The sequence below is a fragment of the Phoca vitulina genome, unplaced genomic scaffold (assembly GCF_004348235.1).
Source record: "Phoca vitulina isolate PV1807 unplaced genomic scaffold, GSC_HSeal_1.0 scaffold20, whole genome shotgun sequence".
NCBI classification, from domain to species: domain Eukaryota; kingdom Metazoa; phylum Chordata; class Mammalia; order Carnivora; family Phocidae; genus Phoca; species Phoca vitulina.
Genome location: NW_022589723.1, coordinates 38,888,971 through 38,911,465, shown reverse-complemented (window position 1 = coordinate 38,911,465; position 22,495 = coordinate 38,888,971). Strand labels below are relative to the sequence as shown.

General features: G+C 55.5%; 1 protein-coding gene across 1 annotated transcript in view; it reads right to left on the bottom strand.

Moving 5' to 3' along the window:
- The window catches only part of CCDC33 (coiled-coil domain containing 33), a 101,528-nt gene that overhangs the window by 20,609 nt on the left and 58,424 nt on the right, over nucleotides 1-22,495 (bottom strand). The window contains exon 12 of the mRNA XM_032417935.1: nucleotides 17,990-18,184. Coding sequence (XP_032273826.1) covers nucleotides 17,990-18,184 — 195 coding nt within the window. The remainder of the gene's footprint in view (nucleotides 1-17,989; nucleotides 18,185-22,495) is intronic.

The window sequence follows — 22,495 nt, the reverse complement described above, 5'->3', positions numbered from 1 at the left end:
CACCTCAGCCTCCCTCTTCTTCTCCTGGTCCGTCTCCCCTCTCTCCTCCAGCGCCACCCCTCAGCAATCTTCCCCCACCACAGCCCGGGCTGGGCTCCTCTCGCAGCTGGACAGCATGGCCTGGGGCCCCACGCCTGCCCCTCAGGGCCTTCCCATCTCTGCTTCCCTGATGGTCTGGACAAATTCCTTTCCCTTTAGTTCAGCGGAGACATGGGTGGATGTTTTTAAAAGGAACTCACTGGGAAGCAAAGGGAAAACAAACCCAAACAGAGCAGCCCACCACCTAGAAACGGCCTTGGTCACTAAGGCAGACATCTGTTTTAGCCACCCTTGGCCTGGGTTGCAGAGACCCCCGCCGAGGGCACGGAGGGGTCTGTCTGGCCTTTTCCCCGACTGTGATGGGTCCAGACTGTCTGTCTCAGGCAAGCCTGGCCCCAAAGCCTTTCCTGATAAGCACCCCATCTACGCCCACCTAAGTGCCTGCGTGGAGCTGGGACTCCATAAATACTTGTTCACCTACTTAATGAACAGATGAGTGAATGCCAGGGGTCTCTGGGGCCTCAGTGGTGGCACAATAATCATCCCTGATTGGACAATCCAGGACAGACAGTTTGACCCGTTTCAAGGGCTCCACCCTGGTCTAAAGAACCCCCCAGCCCTGGCTGCTGGGTCCTAGCTCAGGACTCTGCATGCGTGGGGGCCTCTGGCCTCGGTTAGTGGTGCAGGGGGGCCCTTACTCTTCTCATGTGCAGGCCTCCCTTTTCACTTAATTCACTTGGAGATCCTGGGCAGATCCTTGTTCTTAACGGGGTTTCTTCCTCTATGTAATAGGGACAGGGCAGGGGAGTTGGACAGGACAAGCCCGGCGCTGCTCTGTGGCTCAGATCAGAGCTGGCTGGGAGCAGGGAAAGACAGTGGGCCCCGAGTTTGCTCAGTGCTGGGTTCCAGTCCCCGCTCGGCTACTCATTATCTGTGTGGTGTTGGCAAGGGCGGTCCCGAACCTCTCTGAGCCAGTTTCGTGGTCTGTAAGACCAAGAGCCTGACCTTCCCCATCTCCCAGGGCTGTGGGAAATTTAACGAGCTTGTGGGTGCAAAGCTCCAAGCAGAGTACCTGGCGCATGAATAGCTCTGGGAATGTCACTCCCGCCTCTGTGTGACTCCTGGGGGCTCTGGAGGGTCGAATCCTCCTCTAAAATGAAAATGAGGCTCATGATGGAGATTGGCCATCCTCTGTGGAAGGCACCAGCCACCCAGATGACATCCCCGATGTGCGCCTACACCTTCCTGATCCTGCCCCGGGGAAACGGGCGGCTGTATTCTGCTGCACATGCCCCTCCCGTCCCAAGACCTGGGGCCAGAAGCCTGTGATCAAGGCAACGCTGCCCCATGCCCCCTCCCCACCCGCGGGCAGCCACCACCTCACTGAGAGGGGCCCAGCGCTCCTGCACCCGCTAAGCTGCCAATCGATTGAATCTGCTCCCATCCTCAGGCGTGCCATGAATTTTTCATCAAAGGCCTGTAGACTTTGGGAAACGCACAATTAGAAGCGCCATCAATAATGTACCACGTGGAGGCATCGGCCGCGCTCAGGCAGGCCCCAGACATGGGCGTCTTCCAGCCCTGCTCTGGTGGGGGGCAGGAGGGGCACCAAGACCCCTCAGGGGGTCTATCACTGGACACAGAGCAAGTGTGGGATGCTGACAGGGAGAGGACGCCATTCCCGAAGGGTTGAGCCGGCCCCTAGAAGTCCCAGGGGGACCTGCCTGATCTCAAGACACTTCATCTATAAAATGGGTGCTAAGGAGCCCCCCACCCCTGAAAGTGTAGTGAGACACAGCCGCTATGTCAAGATTAGTGTTCTTTGTGGGGTGGGGGCCACCTTCCGTGGGGTCCAGGAAGCAGGGCAGGCAGCAGGTTGGGTGGGGAGCAGGAAGAGGGGAGCACAGAGCCTCCTGGTGGCATTGGAGGGGGGCTTTATTCACGCAGCTTGGCGGTCAAGGTCTACCGTGATCCCAGCCCCACCCTCCAGCCCCACAGCTAGCTCAGGGTGGGGGTAAAGAGCAGAGGTTTGCAGTTCCTCCACCGACCGAACGGAGGCGCCCTCACCCTGTCTCTGCAGATCCATTCTTCAGAGCTGCCTCAGACAAAAGCTTTTCTCACCCTCCTTGGCTAGAAGGGATGGTGGCTTCCTTTTCTGATTTTCTAGAGCCTGCCTCAGTCAGGTAGTGATACAAGGGCTGGCGCTATTCTAAATACGTTATACACGGCCATCTAACTTCATGCTCTGGTAACTCAACCAGCCAGCTGCCACTGTACCCATTCTACAGAGGCGGGGAGTGAGGCAGGAAGGGGTCAGAGCACTTGCCTCAGTGGGAGAGCTGGTTCCTGAGTCCAGTCTTCAGTCCCTGCTCAGAGCCCAGGGCGGGCCCTCCTGTCCCCAACTGGCCTTCCAGGCTGTGAGGGCAGGGCTCATGCTCTCTGCCGACTCACTAAGGCTGGGCCTCCCAGCTCAGTGGAACTCAGGGCAGGGCACACAGCCATCGGTCCCCACTGGCCGTTGGGCTCCCCCCGCCACACACACACAGGGTCCGGGCCTGGCTCCTATGTTTTGAGGCTGTCCTGAACACAGCTCCTCAGGGCAAGAGACCTCTGGCACCCGGGAGGGGAGAAGAGATGGACTGAGATGGTCCATAGCATTGCTTCTGGCATGCTGTGGGGTTTCTGCCCCCTGCCTAGCTGTGAGCCTCTGCTCCAGCCGAGGACGGGGCTTTTGGGCACCCGGGGTTCTGGGTCCCTGCACATGGGCCGTGGGCCCTGAGACACCAGTAGCTGGAGGCCCAGCATGTGCCAAGTGAGCATGAGTACTCATTTCTAAGACCCTCTCCTAGCAGAGATGCCAAGAGTGGGCCTGAGCCCACCCCCTTCCCCTCCCACCCCCTGCCAAATCCCAGCCCCTGAGGAGCCGTCTGTGGCTGAGGACTCACGGGTTCCTGGGATGGGCCCAGGGCAGGGGCCGACTGGGGGCGGGTGGGCAGGGAGGTGGGTAAAGCCCCCTCCTCGTGTGCTTCCCCGGTAGTGTGCTGCATGTGGTCCTAATGCGTCTACCGCCCACCTGAGACCTCCATGACCCTATCGGCGGGGGGCACCTTCCATTTATGGGGGACCGAGACTACTGCCCTTCCCCCAGCCCAGGCCAAGGGTGCTGGGGGCCCTCCGGTTCAACACACACTCTCTAGTAGCCCCATTTGGGCACCCGGGGTACAGATGTGACCAAGGCTTGGAGAGGCCAGTGTTGTAGTGGATGTGGTAGCAGGCACGGGGTGATGTGGTCCATCAGTATGGTAAGGGAGCCCCTCGGCCGGGCCCCTTCGCACCCTGGGGTGTCGGCAGAGGGGTGAAGGAGGCCATCCCAGAATGAGTTTGGGAATGGGTTTTGAAGGACGAGTAAGAGTTTGTCAGGTGATAAAGGAGTGAAGAAGGGGTGCGTTCCTGGCAAGGGCAAAGGCGTGACGGTTAGAAGTAGCCTGGCACCCGGGGGAAGTGTAGACAGACCGTGAGGACATGTGGTGAGGAGGGGTGGTGGGAGATGAAGCTGGCGTGGCTGCAGGGCCTAGTCATGGGGCATTGAATGCCAGGCCAAGGCCCAAATGTGGAGCCTGTTCTAGTCAGGTGAGGTGGGCTGCGCTGGAGCTAGATACTATGAATTTCCAAAGATAACTTCCAGGAGAAGGCCTGGTTTCCTTGTGAACATGCCCAGCGGGCTTCACAGGTCCCCAGAGCCCAGAGAGGGTGAGAGGTTGCCCAGGCCACCCCCCCCCCAGCTCTGTCATGGCAGAGCCAGCTCAGCAGTCATCCCCCCGGGTCAGGAGAGCCAGGCCATCTCGAGAATCTGTGCTGAGGGCTGGAGGCACAGACCAGCAGAGCTGGAAGATGCTGTGACCCTTCCGGAGGCTAGAGTAGCCCTGAGAGGAGTAGGGTTGGGATGCCGGCTGCCAAGAGCGTTGGGATGGGGAGACAGCCAAGGGCAGGCATCGTTAGGATGCTGCCTTTTCTCAGTTGTCTGGGTGGGCCATCTGCCTGGCATCCTGGGGCCACCAGGCCATGCCCACCCTGCTCTGGGGGCTGCCCAAGTCTAGACCTCTGGACCCTCCCCCTTGGCCCTTGCTACTCAAGAGAAAGAGACTTAGCAGGGGCTTCTCAGCCCCCTCCAACCCTGTGACTCAGTGATGTCACTGTTCTTGGAACAGGCACCTTCCCGACCTCAGGCTGTGGGAGCCAAAGCAGGGACCAGAACCAGAGCCCTGCCTCTCAGCCCCCAGGGGCAGCCAGTCTGCCAGGGGACGGCTTGACTGGGGTCTGGGGGGCTTTCTCTGGAGGACAAGGCCCTGCCGGTGGGGGTCAGGCTCAGAGGGATTCTGCCAGGGCCTCAACCGAGCATAGCTCCCCAGGGTGAGGAGGAAGGGGTGTGGAAGGGAGGTGAAGGAAGACAAAGTCTTGGCCGCACCTTCAGGAGGCCTAGACTGAGGGAGGAGACAGTGCCCCACCCTGAGGAGCCCCAGTCTGAGGGCGGGTGCCATGTCCCTGCTCTGGAGCACAGCTGAGAAGGAGGCAGGACCCATACACGCCTGATAAGGACACATGAAAAGAACAGATGGTGCCAACAAGTGCAAATTAATTGAGCGAAGCCTGTGTACATAGGCGCTGTGAACAGGCGGCCTGACAGGCCCGGGAGAGGTTTGGGGGGGCAGGGCAGGGAGTGGGGAGAAGCTGTAACGAGCACTTATCGATGTCTCCCTGGATCTGCAGCCGGAGCACGGTTATTGACAAAGCCTGTCTATAAATCTCCCGGCCACGGCTCCAGGAACCTTAATTACGGGGCCTCATTACCCCTCACACCTCTAGGCACAGGGGACCAGCCGGGCGGCTGCTGACACCGTGGCTGGCCCATGACAGCCAGGCTGAACCCCTGCAGCAAGAGATGCCCCACTGGGATGCGTGGGGCGGGGGGGCACGGTTTAGAGTCCTGTGCCCTGCGGAGCCGAAGGAGCTCAGCCTCCAGGCCAAGGACACAGGGGTGAAGACTTTGGAGCCAGGGAGCGCAGGGGTTACACTCCAGTTTTCCCAGTTAGTGTTGACTCTGGAGAGCGCTTTGCCCCTCTGGGCCTCAGTTTCATCGTCTATACAATGGGGAGAGGGCTGCGGTGAAGCTTAAGCAGGCCAAGTCTGTCCAGGGTCGAGCACAATGCCTGGCTCCGGTGTGTGTGTAACACACGCCCCTTCCCTCTCTCCCTGCTCACCCTGCCTGAAGCTCCCGGGAGAGCAAAGCAGCCCCGAGGGCCAGAAGCCGGCCTGGATATCACTTCACAGCATCATATAAAGTCACTTTCTTCTTCTTTTATTGTTTTTATTTAAGTAGGTTCCACACCCAGCACGGAGCCCAACTGTGGGGCCTGAACTCACGACCCTGAGATCAAGACCTGAGCTGAGATTAAGAGGTGGAAGCTCAACGGACTGAGCCACCCAGGTGCCCCTCATATAAAGCCACTTTCTGACCAGAATGGAGCAAGACAAAAACAAGGCCACTCTGTAGTCACGTCTGAACACAGATAAAACAGAAACATTGTTCAAAGCACAAAAATGACCAGACAGCAGCCTTTCCTGGCCAAATTGAGTGCCTGCTGCTTCTTCACCAAGGACAGTTTTAGCCCTGTTTTGTCCCTCCTGCCTTCTGGGTGAGAATTAGCTCACCTCCTGAGCACATCCTACCAGAGCCGAACCCTGTGTCCTCGAAACCTCCCCCGAATCACCTAACTTGAGCCGAATCCTTTCTGTCCTTTCCAACACACCCTTCCTGATGCCTCCCCCCCACCCCACCCCTTGGCCCCAACGAATCAATAAACCCAACTCAGTTTGATTATAGGTGTGTTCTTGGTTGTCTTTGGCTGGAGCGGATTAGGATTCTAGTACAGAGCGCCGTCTCTTTAGATTCTTGTGTTCTCCAGGTGTGAATTCTAAGCTCTCTATTTTCAACCCCCACCCTTTTCATCATTTCTGTGAAGGTGTGTGTGTCCCTTACTTCCCATTCTTTGTCCTCTCCTCAAGCCCCAGAGCTGGGCTGTGGGGTAGGGGGAGAGGTCCAGGGGGCCACTTGCCAGGTCTCTGCTGTGGGGGAAGGAGCCCCAGGCAGGACATTTGAGTATCTGGAGGGATCCAAGGAGGCTGAGACATGCTTGAGCTGAGGGAGGGACAGTGGACAGAAGAGGGACTTGGGGGGCTGGAGCTCCCTCTTTCTCAGCGCTCACCTTAGCCCCTGGAAAGCCAGCACTGGGACAGTCAATGGAAAGGGAGGGTCTTCTTTTCCAAAAGTGCAGGCCTGGTGAGCTGGAAGGAGCAGACTCCCAGGGGCTTTCTGGAGGGGAGGCTGGTGTGGCTGGGCAATCCTGTAAGGTACTTGCGGTTTGGACATGTGTAGGTCCCCGTCCCTGGGGGCACACCTACTTTGTCCCTGCTGCTCCAACCCCATCTAGATTCTTCCTTAGGTGCCACTATATCCTCTCCTCACCCCCCATCCTCACTGGCTGGACATTTTCTGGCTTGTTTGTCCCTCCTGCCTCCAGCCTAGGCGAGACCATTCTCCCCAGCCCTGAGTTGCTAGAAACTATACTCCATTTCTGCCAGGCTTCACAAAGTGTTTCTGCTTTCAGACTCTTGGGCAATGCTTCTGGAACCCCATGTGTTACCCTTTGCCTTTGGAGACTAGAGCCTCATGGCGGTTGGTCCCCTTAGAGACCCTTCTCATCTGGCTTGTCACACGGCCTCTCCTGGCTACTTTCCTCCTCATGACTCACCCTCTCCCTTGAATTCTCCTGGGCCCAGACATTCATAACACAGGCAGCAGTGAGGGAAGGGGGCTCTCCCATTGCCTGGGGTACCCCCAACTCAGTCTCCTGGGGTGCCTGTGCCCCTGCCCACCCTAGGCCCAGGCTTCGGTCTCAGAATCCAAATCCTGATTAGCCAGACCCTCTGCACTAAAGCCCATCTTCACTCCTGCCTCAGGACCCACCTCCCAGGGTTTTTAAGCTCCCCTCCCACTTTTAAGGCCCAGGCCCCAGGCCCCTCCTGCTGAGATGCCAGTGAAATTCTCAGCTGGGCAGAGGACTTGGAGAGGTAGGGCAGAGACCCATACAGAGTGGGAATGGATTCCCCAAGGGAGACTGTCTGATAGGAGGGTCTTGGAGGGGCTAAGAGAGATGGAATCTGGCCTCTGACTGCCCTCTCCCCTACATTGTCCTCTTCACCTTGATGTGAACGATAAGACACCAGAGGCCCTTCACAACTCATAGAGCCCCCTCCAGGCACTTCAGGATTTTTGCAGCCAGCCTACATCAGCCCATTTCATAGCTGGAAAGACTGAGCTTCTTGTAGGTGCTGGCTGGCAGCTGAGCAGAGAGCAAACTTCCTGTCTCTGATCCAGACCTGTCATCTCCCTGGGTTATGTGGCTGCCTAGGAAGGGGCACTTTATGCATTTCTTGGACACATTTACTGAGCACCTACTGTGTGCCAGGAACCTGGAGTGGGGGTGTGGGAGGGGACATAAGGCAGGCAGAGGGGAGGAGTCAAGGCTTGAAACTGTGAGTGGATACCATTAGGGTTAGGCGTGGGTAGAATACTCTGGGTTGGGGCATAGGCTTCAGAAGTCATGGAGGCCACCAGGCTGAGGGACTCATGCTGCTGGTGAGGGAGCCATGGACAGGTTTAGGGTAGGGGCCACACCTAGATCTGTGCCTTGGCTAGGTTACCTGCTGCCTATGTCCTAGACCGGAGAGGGCAAGTGCACAGGAGGGCCCCGTCGGGGCTGTCAGCTCCTGGTCTCTGAGCCAGATTGCAGAGGGAGCACCCCCCCCCCCATAAAGGAGAGGGAGGGACCTTCTTCTTGGCCTCCATAAGGCTCTCCCCACTGTGAGGCAGGGCTCCCCACGCAGCCAGAGGAGGGACAGTGAGATGCCTCTAGTCTCCCCAAACTGTCCTCTGAGAGGGTCCAGCCGCCAGGCCCTTGCCCTTGCTGGCCCTCCCAACTCCCTAGACCACTATTCAGCCATCCCTAGGGTCCACCCTGCTGAGGTAGATTTGCATATCTGAGAGTGAAAAGCTGCTGCAGAAGCTTAGCACATTGGGGCTGCTGAGCCCCCCTTTTGTCTGTTTGAGTAAGAGCTGGCTAAAGGCTGAAGGATAATTAGTCCCCTGTGGGCAATGCTGTCCCCCCTCCTTGAAGATTTAAAGGCACAGCCCACCTACTCAGCCCGTTTCTCCTCCCCAAGGTCCCCCTCTGCTCCAGCCCCTCTCCTGCAGCCGCTCCCGCCCCCTCCACTCGGTCCTGGTGGCTGAGGAGGGGACGTCTGCCACTGGCAGGAGCCGATGAATGGGCATTTTATCTGATTAAACTGGGAGTGAACTGGCCCTTCTCTATTATCTTTGGGCCTGATTGGATATTTAACACCAAATGTATTTTGTGTGTGTGTGTGTGTGTGCGTGCACGCGCACGTGCACAGACTGGGTTTTTCTAGTCCATGTCAGGAGGAAATTGGATTGTACTGAAAAGCATTTAATTGGAACTCAGGAGCACAGCCTAATAGAGTCACCGCGCTGGGGGAGGGGCTGTTCGGCCCTTAGCCTTGGACAAGCAGGGCCCCTGCTTTGGGCTCTGTGTGTTAGAGGGTCCTGCTCTGGCCATTCCAGGGCTGCCAACTTCCCCATGGGCTGAGAGTTGGTAGGGCCAAGGAGCTGCACCCAGCCAGAGCCTAAGCACCCTTCCAGACCACAGCCCCCAGTACCTGGGACCCGGAATTCCCTCCTATCCCAGGGCCTGTTCTCCTGAGGGCAACGTGAAAGGTCTCACATGGTCATTGGGCCCTTAGGGTATGGGACTGAAACAGAGGTAAAGGGGACATTTCCTAGGATATGGGGGACTAGGGGCAGGGCCTGGTAGCTGCTCTCCCCATGTTGCCAGGGTCCGGTGTGGAATCTGGGGATTCTCAGATGTGGTTAATAAGGTGTATTTGTGAAGGAAGAATAGAACGTATTTAATAGTTTGTTAGCTACAGCTTAACTGATGACTTATGGTTCTTTGGAGTTCAGACTTATGGTGTATAGACCTCTCCGCCTAGACTCCCAAAGGAGGGGACCTGCAGCCCCAGAGTTCTGTTCTGGTGTTTTACCAGCAAACAGAGGCAGCCCTCCCACCCAGACAGATGGACTGGGAACGTGGTGAGTCAAGCTCACCAGGCTGTTGACTTGTGAGTCACGAGGCCGTGGCTGCAGGAATAGGCACGGGGCCGCAGATCCCAGACCTGTGCTGGACCAATGAATGCTCTCCCTCAGCCTTGCCCTAGGGTCCTGGGAGGGCTACTGAGTTTCCCGCATTTTCCCCAACTGCAAAGTTGGGATGATAACTGTCCCTCCTTCATCAGGTTGGTGCAAGGAGGCAATGAGATTATGGTGAAAGTTCTGGGAGCAGAGTAAGAGCTCAATAAAGATTGATGGATATAACTGGTATTATTAAAAGGAGGGCTAGGCTGGCAGTTTGCAGAAGGAATGGGCTCCATTTCCCAGGTGTCACCCCTGGTTCTGTAGTCCTCCCACCCTCACCAATCGATGCTTCAAGCCCTCAGCAATTTACGGCCTCATCATCTTGGCTTTATTTACTGAGAGAGCTGCGCCTCTGCGCCCCCCCCCCCCCCCAGTGCTTAATCAGGACCTGAGATGGGCAGTGATAGAGCGCGGTGCCAGCTGTTTTGTGAGGAGCAGAGCCAGAGGTTGTCCTACCTCCCTCCGCCTTGTTTGCCCGATGAAAGAGGAAACCATCAAGACCAGGCCCCTCACTCCACAGAGGGGAGGCTGGGGCCCCGAGAGGGGAGGGGTGCAGCCAGAGCAACTGCTCAGGTCAGTGGCAGAGTCAGAACCGGACCCAGGTCTCCAGGTGCCCCTCCCAGCCCAGGCGCCCTCGGCTGGTAGTTTTCTCGCTCTTCTGGGGAGCCTCCGCTCCAGTGTGCCCCTCACCCACATCTCCTCTCAGCCTGATCTTTGGGTGCTGGGGGCAGGCCCTGATTTGGCCAACCCTCTGTCCTATCTATCCCTTCAGTTCTCGCCTCCACGCCCTAAGACCTCCTCATCTCTCACTGCAGGAATATTCTCCTCATTTTACAGAAAAAGAAACACGTCCTAGCTTGAGGACTAGCCTGGAAGGAAGGGACTAGCTTGAGGGCCCCATAGTGCCTCTTGGTGAAACCCCAGGCCAGGGTCCCACCTGGAAGAGAGATGTGGAGGCAGACAGACACACAACGTAAACACACAGGTAATCTCAACTCAACAGATTCCTCTTACAGGAACAAGTTCACTAACCTAGACTTCTTTTCTACAGCAAACCAAAGATCTGTCCTGGTTTTCATACTAACAACCACTGATGACTGATATCTGGGGCAGGTGGGGTGGGGGTTGGGGTTAGATACACTCCCCCCGTGCCCCCACAATCCCCTGAGCAGACTGCACCCCAGTCCTGGCCACCCTCCTGCATGGATCCCTGATGTGTCTCTCCTGCTGAACTGGGGCTTCCTGAGGACAGGGACTTTTGTAGGGAGTTATCTTTATGTCACTGTCACTGAGCTTGGGGATGTGCTCCCAGAGAAGGGTCAGCGGGGAAGGCCCGGGTGAGGTATGCTGCTCCCCTCTTCCCCACCCCTCCCTGGCTCGAAGGGCCCACGAACACGGCGACTATTAATATGCCTCCTGCAAAGTGAAGGCCCCCCTCAGTTGCCTCTGCACTGCCATCCACTCTCTTGTTAGTCCTCTCCAAGGCCTCAACGGTTGGTACGGGGAGAATATTCCCTCCACTCAATAGAAGAGACAGGCCCAGAGAGGTGGAGTGATTCACCCAAGGTCACACAGTTCTTGAGTGGTGGAGATGGGACTCAACTCTGCGTCACCTGCACAGATGAGAGGGCTCTGCAGGGCAAGGTAACAGGGTATGGTACATAGAACATGCCCAAAAAGCTGGCCAGATGAATGAATGAATGAATGCCTGTGTCTGACTACAAAGTCAACGGGGAAGGAGAGAGGCAGCTCGGGGTCCATGGGGGTGGGGGAGCACAGACTTTGGGAAGAGGCCTGCGTGGTTCTCAAGAGCAGGCTCAGGTCCATCTGAATAGGGAATCCTGGGTTCTTGGATACCCAGAAAGTGATCTAGAATTGTGGGTCTTGGGATCTAGTGCACATTTACCCAGCCCCACGGACCCTTGCCCTATGGGGAGAGATGAGTATGGGGGAAGGCCAGGAAGGACCTGGTGAATCATCAAAGGAGGGTACCCCCCATCTTGTCTAATAACCCTGTTCCAGGGGCCCGGAGGCCATCATCTCCTGGGGCCAAGGTCACTTGCCCCTCTGGTCAAGTTGATCAGGAAGACAAGTCCACTCCAGCGGCCATGGCTTTCCCTGGCTGGGCAGCACCGGGCTCCCCACCTGCTCCAGGGACCAGGCAGGGGGTGGTGCGCCCACAAGTGTGCGAGTATGCGGAGTGGGGGAGGGCAGCTGGCCTGCGGGGGGCCTTGCTCAGCTCTCACACACACCAAGAGACAATAAATCGACAAACACTTAATCTCTCTGCAAATTGAAACGGAGCCGTAAATATCTGCTGCATCCCAGCAGCTGAGTTATGAGTCTTGTTTATTAATCTCTTTAGTCCCAGGTGATGGATGGGGGAGGAGAATGGCCCACCAGAGACTCCAAGGGCGGGGGCACAGAGGGGAGAGGAGTGGGCCAGGGGTCTAGGAACGGCCCGTCCGGAGAAAGGGTCAAAGGGTGGAGGTCTGCAGGACTCGTGCTTCCCCCCACCCCCACTTCCCCCTCCTTCTCGAAGGGCCCATGAACACAGTGACCAGTCCTAAGCCTCCCACACAGTGGACAGCCTTTCGGTTTCCAGCGCACTGCCATCTGCTCTTGTTAATCCTCCTTGCAGCCTCAAGAGGGGGACAGGGGAGAGTATTCCCTCCACTTAACAATGAGGAGACGGGCCCAGGGAGGTGGTGTGACTTTTCCAAGGTCACACAGCTCTTGAGTGGTGGGGACCGAAGTCTGCTAGGGCTGTATGGAGAGAAAGGGAGGAGGTGCTGTGTGTGTGGGGGGAGAACAGAGCACCTATATGATGGTCTCCTTATTGCTTCTTCCCCCCCCCCCAAACGCTTGTGAGCTTGCCCTCTATCTGTGTGCATGTGTAGGAACTGGTGGAAGAAGAGAAGGACAGAGTCAGGAGCTGGTGAGGGGCTCAGCTGAGCCCGGGAGCCGTGACGGTTGCACACTCCAAGATCTGTGTTTGGGACCCGCCTGCCCCCAGTGCCAGCCTCTGGGCTCACAGCTGAGGGGCCTCAGGAGTGCAGGGGAGGAGCTGGGGAGGGCTGGTGTGGGGTGGGTGTGATAAGGTGCTCGTGTGATGAACATATGCCCCTTCCTGGGCCTCTGGCCAGGTGGACAGGACAGGGGTGCTTGCGGAAGCGACGGGACAGAAGACGGACCTGGCAAACTGGGGCCGCGGGCACTGGGCAGTGGAGCTGGGGGCTACAGACAGTGGGGCGCTGGAGTGAGAGGGACAAGGTGACAGCCATGTTTCGGGAATGTGTCAGGTGGTTTGTGTGGCGTGGCTGGGAGGGGACACCCAGTCAGGTGCATCGGGTTGGAGGCTGTTGAGGTAGGTGCCAGATGGCTGTATATTCTCTTTCCCTGTCTCACTGATTCTCTTGTGTTTTCTCTGCCCCTTGTGGCCCAAAGTATCGGAGCCCCCTGGTGGGGCTCTGCATCCCAGGTTGGGCTCAGTGTCTCTCTGGCTCCTGGGGGCCAACTCCAGGATCCTGGGCTTTGTGACGCCATCACCCCAGACGGCCATTCCTGTAAGTCACTGTCGCTCGCAGTGTCATACTCAGGTAACCACCAGGTGGTGCCTTGGGAGCGGGGCCGGTCTGAGCTTCTCAGCCTCACCAGCCTACAGACCTCATCCTGGTGGGGGTGGGGGGGTGGGTGAGGGCAGGACCAAGGCTCTGGTCACAGCACAGGAGCCCCGGGGGGGAACTCCGGAACATCTGCTCCAACCTCCTCTGCTGTCAGAGGAAGGAACTGGGGCCCAGAGAGGGGAAGGGAGTTCAAGGTCACTTCAAGGAGATGGTGAGAGCTCTGTGAGGGCAGGGGACAGTGTGGAGTTGGGCAGGATGGGCAGAGGGTTGTGCCCTGTTGCTGCGAGGCTGGGGGGGAGGGCCCACGCCACGCAGGGTGACTCTCTTCCTGGTTCGCCTGAGTCTGTCTCTGGGTTAGCACTGCAAGTCCTACGGCTCAGGGACTCCTTGGTCCTGGGCAAACAGGGATGGCTGGGCACCCTCAGGCCACTCCCGGCAGCCACGCAGGACCATGCTCCCAGGAATCTCTGCTACACCGCCAGCACCCCCCCCCCCCCCCCCCCCGCTTATGAAGGTCCCTCTTCTGTCCCATCTGGTCCTATGGAGCTGTTAGAGCAGGTAAGCAGCTCTCCTGTGTTACAGACGGAGAAATCAAACCTCAGGGACACAGTGCTCAGAACCACCCCGGGGAAGGCGTGGCAGAGCCAGCCCCTCTCCACCTGCCTGGGGGTTCCCTGGGCTAGGAGGCCTGCACTCCAGTGGTCTGAAGCCCACCTCTGCTGCTGTGTGATCTGAGAGAGGTCACAGTTCCTTGGGCCTTCCTTCCTCTCCTCGCCCATGAAATGGGGCCCTCTTTCTTGGGGAAATGGTGTCCCGAGGAGCTGAGGTCAACCACCACCCTTAGGAGAGGTCAAATGGGGTGGTACAGCGGGGGAAGTGAAGTTAAGGAAATGAGGATGAAGGGATCATTCTGGGGTCCAGCAGACTTCAGAAACGGAGAGAGACAAAAGCTGTGCTCAGAGGGGGGCTGGCATATGGGGATAGGGGAAGGGGAGAGATAGAGGGAAAGGCTTTCAAAGAGAGAATGAAAGAAATGAGTTATTCCAGTGTGGTGAGGTTGGAAAAACTCCACTGAATCTTTAAACAACCCTTGTCAATTATTCATCTGCTGGTATGAGGGCCTCTGGTCTGCCACAAATCTCTGCTGAGAGAAGGGAGGGAGGGAAACAGAGAGTCAGAGAGAGAGAGAAAGCCAGAGAATCAGAAAGAAATTGAGAAAACCAAAGAAAGGCAGAAGCAGGGAGAGGCAGAAATGGGGGGTGGGGAGAGAGAGAGAGAGAGAGGGAAAAGGAGGTGTGTGTGGGGCGAATGGAGGAAGGGAGCCAGAGAGAAGAGGATAAAGACCCTGTGCTAGAATTTCTGCACTGCAAACAACACTGAACACACACTTCTTGAATAGCAACTGAGTACTTCTTCCTCCTCCAGGAAGCCTTCCTTGCTCCTCTCTCTCTTTCCTGAGGATTCACTAGGTGTGCCCAGCAATGCTGGGTAAGCGTGGCACTTAAGAAGATAAAGGGTCTCGGCCATGCCCCTTTGCCATTTATCCCTCACCAAATATTTCCTGTGTGTCTGCTCAGTGTTGCTCTGTTGTTTCCTGGAGTGTAGCTCGCTCCTGCCTGCTGAGAAAGTCCAGGGCTCAGGGCCTTGGCCTCTTCCTCCCCGACCCTTCCCCCTGCAGAGTTGGACACAGCACTGGGCACCTGGCAGGGGTGGGGGCTTCTGGTTTTCGGGCAGGCTGGAGGAATTGCTGAGGTTGCTGCCCGGGGAATGGGGAATCCTGGCACAAGGCAGGTGCTTGATAAGCCCTCTGTGAATGGAACCAACCCCTCATCTTCCCTGCTGTTCACATTGCCTGGCTCAGCATGAGGTGGACTCGGGGAGGGGGGTTATGGGGGTGAAGGGGAATGCTTGCAAGTTGTTTAATGTTTGGGAGTTATCATGTTCAAGACGACTCTTTAACGTCGCACTCTTCACACTCAAAAGCCCACCTCTTCCAAAAAAGACTCCCTGGGTTGCTCAGAAGGGAGGTGGAGGCTTCCTCCAGCCCTGCCAAGCCCTACATCTGACCCGAGACCACATCTGCAGGACCCTGGTCCCAGGGGGTCCACTCGGGACAGGAGCTTTGCACCACGTGGACAAAGTGGCACCTGAAAGTCATGTGTTAAAACCAGTCTGAGATGGAAGAACTGGCTGGACCGCAGCTGGGAACAAAGGCGGGCCCAAGGGTGCATTAGGGGAAGGGAGCCTGGTGGGGCTCATGGCGGCTACAGAGCTGGGACTGGCCCCTGGGGCAGAGAGGGTACAGACCCCGCGTCCCCTCCAGTCTCTTCTCCCTTCCCAAGGTGCTCCTTTCTCCAGAAAATGCTCCATTTCCTATTAAGCCAGAGTAGGCTCTGGAGGGACTCAGAGGTAAAATTGTCTCTTGGGCTCTGGGGACCGCGCTACAAGACCAGACAGACAAACACACTCCAGGAATGTGGTGCAGCTGAGGGGCTCACAGCCTGAACGCAGAGGCGGGGAGAAGAGGGAGGCAGGTCATCGCTGGCTCAGCACTCAGCCACGGCCATGTCACCGGGGGCCCGCTGCCCTGCCCCCAGGCTCTGCTGCTGACCGCATGCCCAGGAGTCACACACTGTGAAGGCGCCATTGCCACCCAGATGTTCCAGTGGTGGCCGAGTATCTTCTGCTCTGTGACTCTGTCTGCAGCTTACCCTCTGTGTGTTCACTCCCATGTTCTGTGTTCACGTGTCCTATCATCAAGTGCTGTGGAGTAGTATTGTATGGTGGGGCTCTATTGATATGCGACTCTACTCCACCACTCCCTGCCTGCATTCTCCTGCTTGTCACTTTGTCTCTTGTTTGCATAGGCTCATTTATTGCTATATAATTTTGTGTGGTTGCTATGGAACAGTGACCCATTGCTACATGGCTACTTTTGATTTCACGGAGCTGCACATTGTTGGTACCCACCCATGTTCTATTGCTTGGGACAGGGCTTTGCTGGCCATATGGATGTCTGGGTCCTGCCCTGGTCCTTGAAAGCTCTGGCGAGTGGGTAGGAGCTGGAGCTGGGGGCTGGGTTTCTAGGACCCAACTGGGGCAAAGGATCAGAGGTGGGAAAAGCCAGATGGTAAATCTGAGCCGAGAGAGAGAGAGAGAGAGAGAGAGAGAGAGAGAAGGAGGGAGGGAGGAAGGGACAAATGATGGGTTGGGGGACTGAAGGCAGGGTTGGGAGGGAAAATGAAGTGGAAAGAAGAATCAGGCACCAGGAGGGGACAGGCTGGGCCTGACACAGGCTGTGATGGGCAAGGGATAAGGGCAGGCCCAGTGTACTGAACACTCCATGAGTGTCTGAGGGACCCAGTGGTGTCAGGTTGGCTCAACAGTGTAGGGCTGGGCACGCAGGCCTCCGCAGCTACCTGTTTTCATCTGGTTATAAGCAAGACAGCATGGGAGAGTGGCGTCAGGAAGCCTGGGGCAGGGTTACCCCACCTTAGGGCTTCCTCATTGCCACCCTTCATCAATTAGGAGACTGGACTAGACTCCCTCTAAAGTTCTTTCTGATGGCCTTGCTGTCTAGCCAGGGATTTCATCACATGGCCCAGTAAGTATTTACCACCATCTTGCCAGGTGCCCAGGAAGGGGGAAGGTAGAGGCACCAGCCCACCGACAGGAGTGCTAAGTGATTTCCAGAGGGGGCATGCTTCTCTGGACGCATGCACCCAACTCACAGCTGCCCTGATAGCCTGTGGGTATAGGGGATCCCTAAGCCCCCTTGTACACCTTCAGAGCCTTCCAGAATCTTGTCTTAGTGCCCTTGGGCCACTTATTTCTCCTCCTCCCCTCCATTGTTCACAATGGTTATTCGGCCTCTTGCTCAAGAACAGTTCCTGCTCTTGGCTAACATGCTGCAGGCTAGTACCATCTCTTACGGTTGAATCCTTACGAAAAGATGAAGACCGACCACAGGCACTATTCATGTTGCAAAGTCTCCAAAGACAAGGTCTGCATGTTTATTTTTAACCCAGTTGAGAGCTAAGCTTGCAAGTTAGCCCTGAGCTCTGCTTTCCCAAGGGGCAGAGGTGAGAGAAGGGGGTGTAGAAGGTGGCCCATGGGTGCTCTGGCACCTGCTCCGGGGTGGGCAGGGTAAGTCCATGTGGGAGCATCCTGGGCACACCCAGCAGACAGCAACCCTTCCTATTAATCTGATGGCACATGTTCCAGAAATGTGCAGAAGTGCCAGGGGAAGATGCGGAGGCTGTCGGTGGAGAGGGGCAGATCCTGAGAGGGGGAGCCCCAGGGCTTCCCTAGGGGCCAGTGGCCTTGGCTGGGGCCTTTCCTCAGGATCTTTCTGAGCAGCGTTCCCCATGGGACCCGTTGTGGAAGAAGGGAGGAAGCCACGCATGAATTCACCCTTGGTACCCAAGTGGGGACTTCGACTGGACTGTCTTTTGGTGGCCTGTTCTTTATCTCTCTGCATTAAGGGGCCAGGACTCAGCACTGACCCCTCACCAAATTAAGCCACCACCTTGGCCACCTTCACCAACCCTTTCCCAGCATCTGGTCAACTGCAGCTCCCATGACCAAGGACACAGACCCTGTGACCAAAGACGGTATCCTCTTTTCTTTGAGCCCCAATCTCCTCTTTGAGAAATTAAAACTAATGACTCAGAGGGGCTTCCCCTTACCCATGGGACGTGCTCCTGAGAAAGTTCTGGGTTGATCTCTACTTGAGTCAATGGATCCCTGTCTTACAAGTGTTGCAAGGGTTTGCTTTGAAGGAGATTGTGTGCGAGTTCCATTCGAAAGGTGAAGAAACTGTAAAATGAAGAATCCACACCTTCCACCAGTTTAGCTTGGACGTAAGTCACAAACAGAGTGTGCCTGAAGGGAGGTCTCCTTGCCACCTGAGTAGTGAACTTGGTGACAGTCAAACCCTTTCCCCGTGACCCCTGTCCCCGCTCTTCCTCTCCCAGCACTGGGTGGAGACACTCACCATTTCATGGGACATCTTGGGTGCCTGAGGCTCTATCTCTGTTTCCTGAGAGGTAGATGTGCTGGAATCCATTGTAGAGCTCACCGTGGCCTTGGACCAGGACTCACGGATGGTACCCAGCTTCTCATCTAAGATCTTGGGGTCCAGGATGGGCAGAACCTGGCTGTTGTTTGGTGTCAAGAAGTTTTCCGGCTTCTGGGAAGAGAAGGTGCAAAGAAATTTCTGTCTTTCTACCACAAATGTCTTTTCTAGACCCCCGAAGCCTCTCCTCTTCATGGCTCAGGAGGCCCTGCATGCCTGGCTCCTGTCTACTGCCTACCACCTGCCCCCTTGCTCCCTGGGGCCTTACCACACTGTCCTTGGCATTCCTCCGACAAGCCAGCCTTTCCTGCCTCAGGGCCTTTGCCCCTTCTGTGCTCTCTGCCCAGATAGCCTCATGGGTCTTTACAGGGCTGTCCTCTTCTCATCATTCAGATTTTAGCCCAGACGAGAGACCCTGGCCTTCAAGAGAGAGGCCCATCCTCTCTAAAGTCACCCCTCCTCCAATATATATACACTGTATTCACATTATCCCATTTTACTGTTCATAGTACTTAACTCTACCAGAAAATTAAACTTGCAAAAACTGATTTTGCTTGTTTACTGTCTGCCTCCCTTTGATCCTCACACTACAGCGCAAGCGACATGTGAGTAGAGACTTTGTTTATCCCCAGTGTCTGCCTCATTGTTACGTGCTCAATAATCTATTTGTCGCAGAAACAAACAAACCATGCCATCCAGGACTCTCACATTTGGTGCAGTAACAAGAGCCTCGAACATCGCCATGCTCCTTTGACACCCTTTGCTGGGAAGATTCCTTTTCTATTCCATGTCTGCTGTTAGCCTCCCATCTATCACCCGTTAAACAGTCTCCTCTCTCTCTCTGCTCTGCTGGGCCTCCTCCTTGTGCTTCCAGGTTCTTTTTCCTCTTCTCTTCTCCCTTGACATGACTGCAGCTCTCATCTCTGCTGGTCTAGAACTCAACCGCACTCAGATCCCAGCTTCTCTAAGAAATCTTGATGGCCTCCACCCACACTTGCTCAAAGCTTTTCTGGGATCTTCCAGCCCAGCAGCTGGCTCTCTCTGCTCTCACACTGTTCTCTAATTCCAGGCTCATTTGCCATTTTTGTTTTTCTGCCCAAACTTTAAGTTCCCTGGGCTTAGGGACATGTGTGATGCTCCCTTTGAGGAGAGGTTACTTTAAAGCTCTCTTGGAAATCCATGGTTAGCCCTAACACGTGCATGTTGTTCAAAGGCTGTAGGGACCTCAAAGATGACCAGCTTCTACCCTACATCAGTTGTTGGAATTCTGTCTTGGCCACATAGCAGATAAATATGCTACCATCTGTGCTAGAAGCAAATAGAGCAATGGGCACAGTGCCAATCACCACAGGATGTGCTCAGGGTTAGAGGTGCCTGAATGTCTGACCCTGAACAAACAGAGGAAGAACAAAGTATGCGTGGGCCTCCCTTGAAGTGGATATTCTATATAAAAACCCACACATATGAACCGGAAGAATCAGGATAAGGACCCTTCACTTTACCACTTGGATCTTTTAAATAATGATTCCTTTATCCCATTTTAAAACAAAATTTTGTATGCAGAAGTTCATGGGGTGCCTAGGTGGCTCAGTTGGTTAAGTGTCCAACTCTTGGTTTTGGCTCAGGTCATGATCTTAGGGTTGTGAGCTCGAGCCCCTCATCAGGCTCCGTGCTAGGCGGGGAGTCTACTTGAGATTCTCCCCCTCTCCCCCCTCTCCCTCTGCCCCTCCTCCCCCTGCTCTGTCTCTCTCTCTCTCTAATAAAATAAAAGCCTTTAAAAAATAAAATTTGGTATGCAGAAATTCATTAACATGAAGTCTTTTCAGGCTTATGTCAGTAGAGTAAGGGATAGTCATGCAAGGACAGAGGTATCTAGTCCAGTCTGGGCCTCATCTCCCACCTACCCTGTCAGATGGGTACAAGGACAGATGATTCCAGAGAGAAAGCAGCCATATAAAGATTCTTAGAATGAGAAGAGGAAGCATTGGGTGACCTTGAGGCTGATTTTGGCACCTATTGTACTTCATAACCAAAACTCCTGAGCCTGTTTTGTCCCTGGGCTTTAGGCATGGTTATCTCTCTCACCTGCCTCTCCCAGTGACTATGGTTTAGGGAGGGTGAGATTCATCGAGAGGCTCCCCACTGAACACACCAGTGGCTCTGTAAAACATCTGAGTCAGGTGGTTTGGGGTTGTCTTGTTGTCTCTGCATTTTAGATAGGAAAAAGCACCACATACGTCTCCTGCTCAGAACAACTGAACACCAGACTGGCTGGAGCAGGAGAACTGTAGAATGCATACCGGATGGATGCGTAGGTAGATGGGTACAGGAGAGAATGAAGGAAAGAACAGCTAGCCGGGGCAAAGATGAACTCCCTATTGACCAGGTGGCCCCTGGGACTGGGGCGAGATGCTGATTCAGGACCTGTAATGACATCTCTCCTCATTTCCAGGCAGAAAGCCAATCTCGCTGCCCTGGATTTCATAGACTGCCATCTAATCCAGTTAAGGGAGGAAGTGGAAGTAATGAAATCAAGGGAGAGGTCTCCAGAGGTGCCCCATCAGCTCTGAAAGCAGGGACACACTGCAGAGGGAGTCCCTTCCCCCACTGCCTGTCTCCCTCACATCTATCCTGTGTGGGCCCAGCACCAGCTGGATAAACTCAGTGACCCAGAGCTGACATGTCCGGGGCCCCTGATTGGAGCTGGGCACTTACCAGGTACTAAAAAAAATTTTTTTTTCAAAAGAAAGGCAGTTCGTCACATGTGGTGCCTCATTTAGATGTGTCTGGTGTCTTGGAAGCTTGACTAGTCTACATTCTTCTACAACTGGACCTTGAGAGGTTATTTGGAGGTTCTAGCTGGGGAGAGCAGCTACCCGTACACCCTTGATGGAAGAACAGTCTTATTCTATCTACAGAGCACAGCTTCGGGAAGGATGCATGCAGAGCAGTAAGGGAGAAAGGGGACACCTGCTTAGCCAGCCAGACCAGCTGAATCAACCCTGGTGATCAATGGGGTGAGAGATGTTGCAGCTAGATCACCCTCACATACACTCACCAGGTACTTTTACGTGGATTCTGAAATTTATTATGTATAATTCATTTAATTTTTCATCACAAAGATAAGATTAAAATGACACTGACCCCTGAGTCTAGACCAGTGACTTCACCTTGTCAATCTCTGGTAGGCAGGTTGTGGGGGGAGGATGTTCTCAGAAGGAGGGAAGGAAAGGCAGAATATTTATGGATGTCAACTCTTCTGCTCCTTCTGACCCCTAGCTGCTCTTCCTGGGGCCCCTGCAAGATTCAGTGGATCTACTCTGCTCTGCCCTCTCCATGGCTGGCCCTGGGCTGTATCTCTTCCACAGCTGCTTCATGCTAGTACCTCCCCACCTCCCACACCCATCCTTGCAGGACTCCTGCCCACAATTCTAATCCCCTGATCTAATCAACTTTGCCAGAATCCATCCTGTTTTGGGAGTTGGGGGCAAGTGAGCCGGAAAAATCTTTAGATTCCCATACAGTAGAAGCCCCAAAGGGAGGGCCAGAGGCAGTTGCTCTTGTCATATGAGGTAAGGAGGCTCACAATACCCCACACAGTGCCTAAATTCTCCTTAACATTGCCTATTCAGACTGCTCAGCTTCAGTCTGCCCACATTGTGGGGAGGCAGTTGTGCCCTCTCTTTCTTGCTTTTCATGGGAAAGGAGCTTATCTGGGGTTACAAGAAGGGGCAAGGTTGATCGAAATGGTGGGTAGTCAGGGTGGAAGATGGGGGAGGGGGATAATGCTAAAATGAGGATGAAGAGAGGGTAGGGCCTTGGGGACTAACTCCTCCCTATTTAAGCCCAGGCTTACCTAGCTCTCCTCCTTTTTTCTAGGTGGGGGTGGAGGCTGCTAGCCCACCCCACAGGCCTGCTGTTTGCTTTTCTACTTGGCAGGCCTTGCCCTGATGGCTGAGGCAGCTTGGGGCTGACAAGTGGCCCCTCCACTCTGTGGTTCCGTGGCTGCAGCATGTCCTGCTTCATTAGGGCTGTAATTGGAGACCTACCTTGAAAGCTCAAAGCAATGCACAGCCATGTACTGGCTCAGACTTGCTGCGCAGCCCACCACTCCTTGTGCTGCCGCAGCTGCCCCACACCACGTGAGTGTCATGGTGGAGAGCAGACTCCCCTTCCTCATGCCTCTCAGCCCTTTGCTGTTGCCTGCAGAGGACAGTCTGTTGAGACAGACCAGGCCAATAGCATCACAGGCTCGAGGCTTCTTGGGTCACCTGTTTCCTCCTCCTCCCCTAACATCTTCTGCCTCCCTCCTACCCACTCCATCCCCTAGATCCCTGATCATGCAAAATGCAACAGTTCCAGCCTGCCCCGGCAATTACAGACTAGCCAGGATGCAGCTGCTGTCCTTGGTGCTGAAAGAGCCCG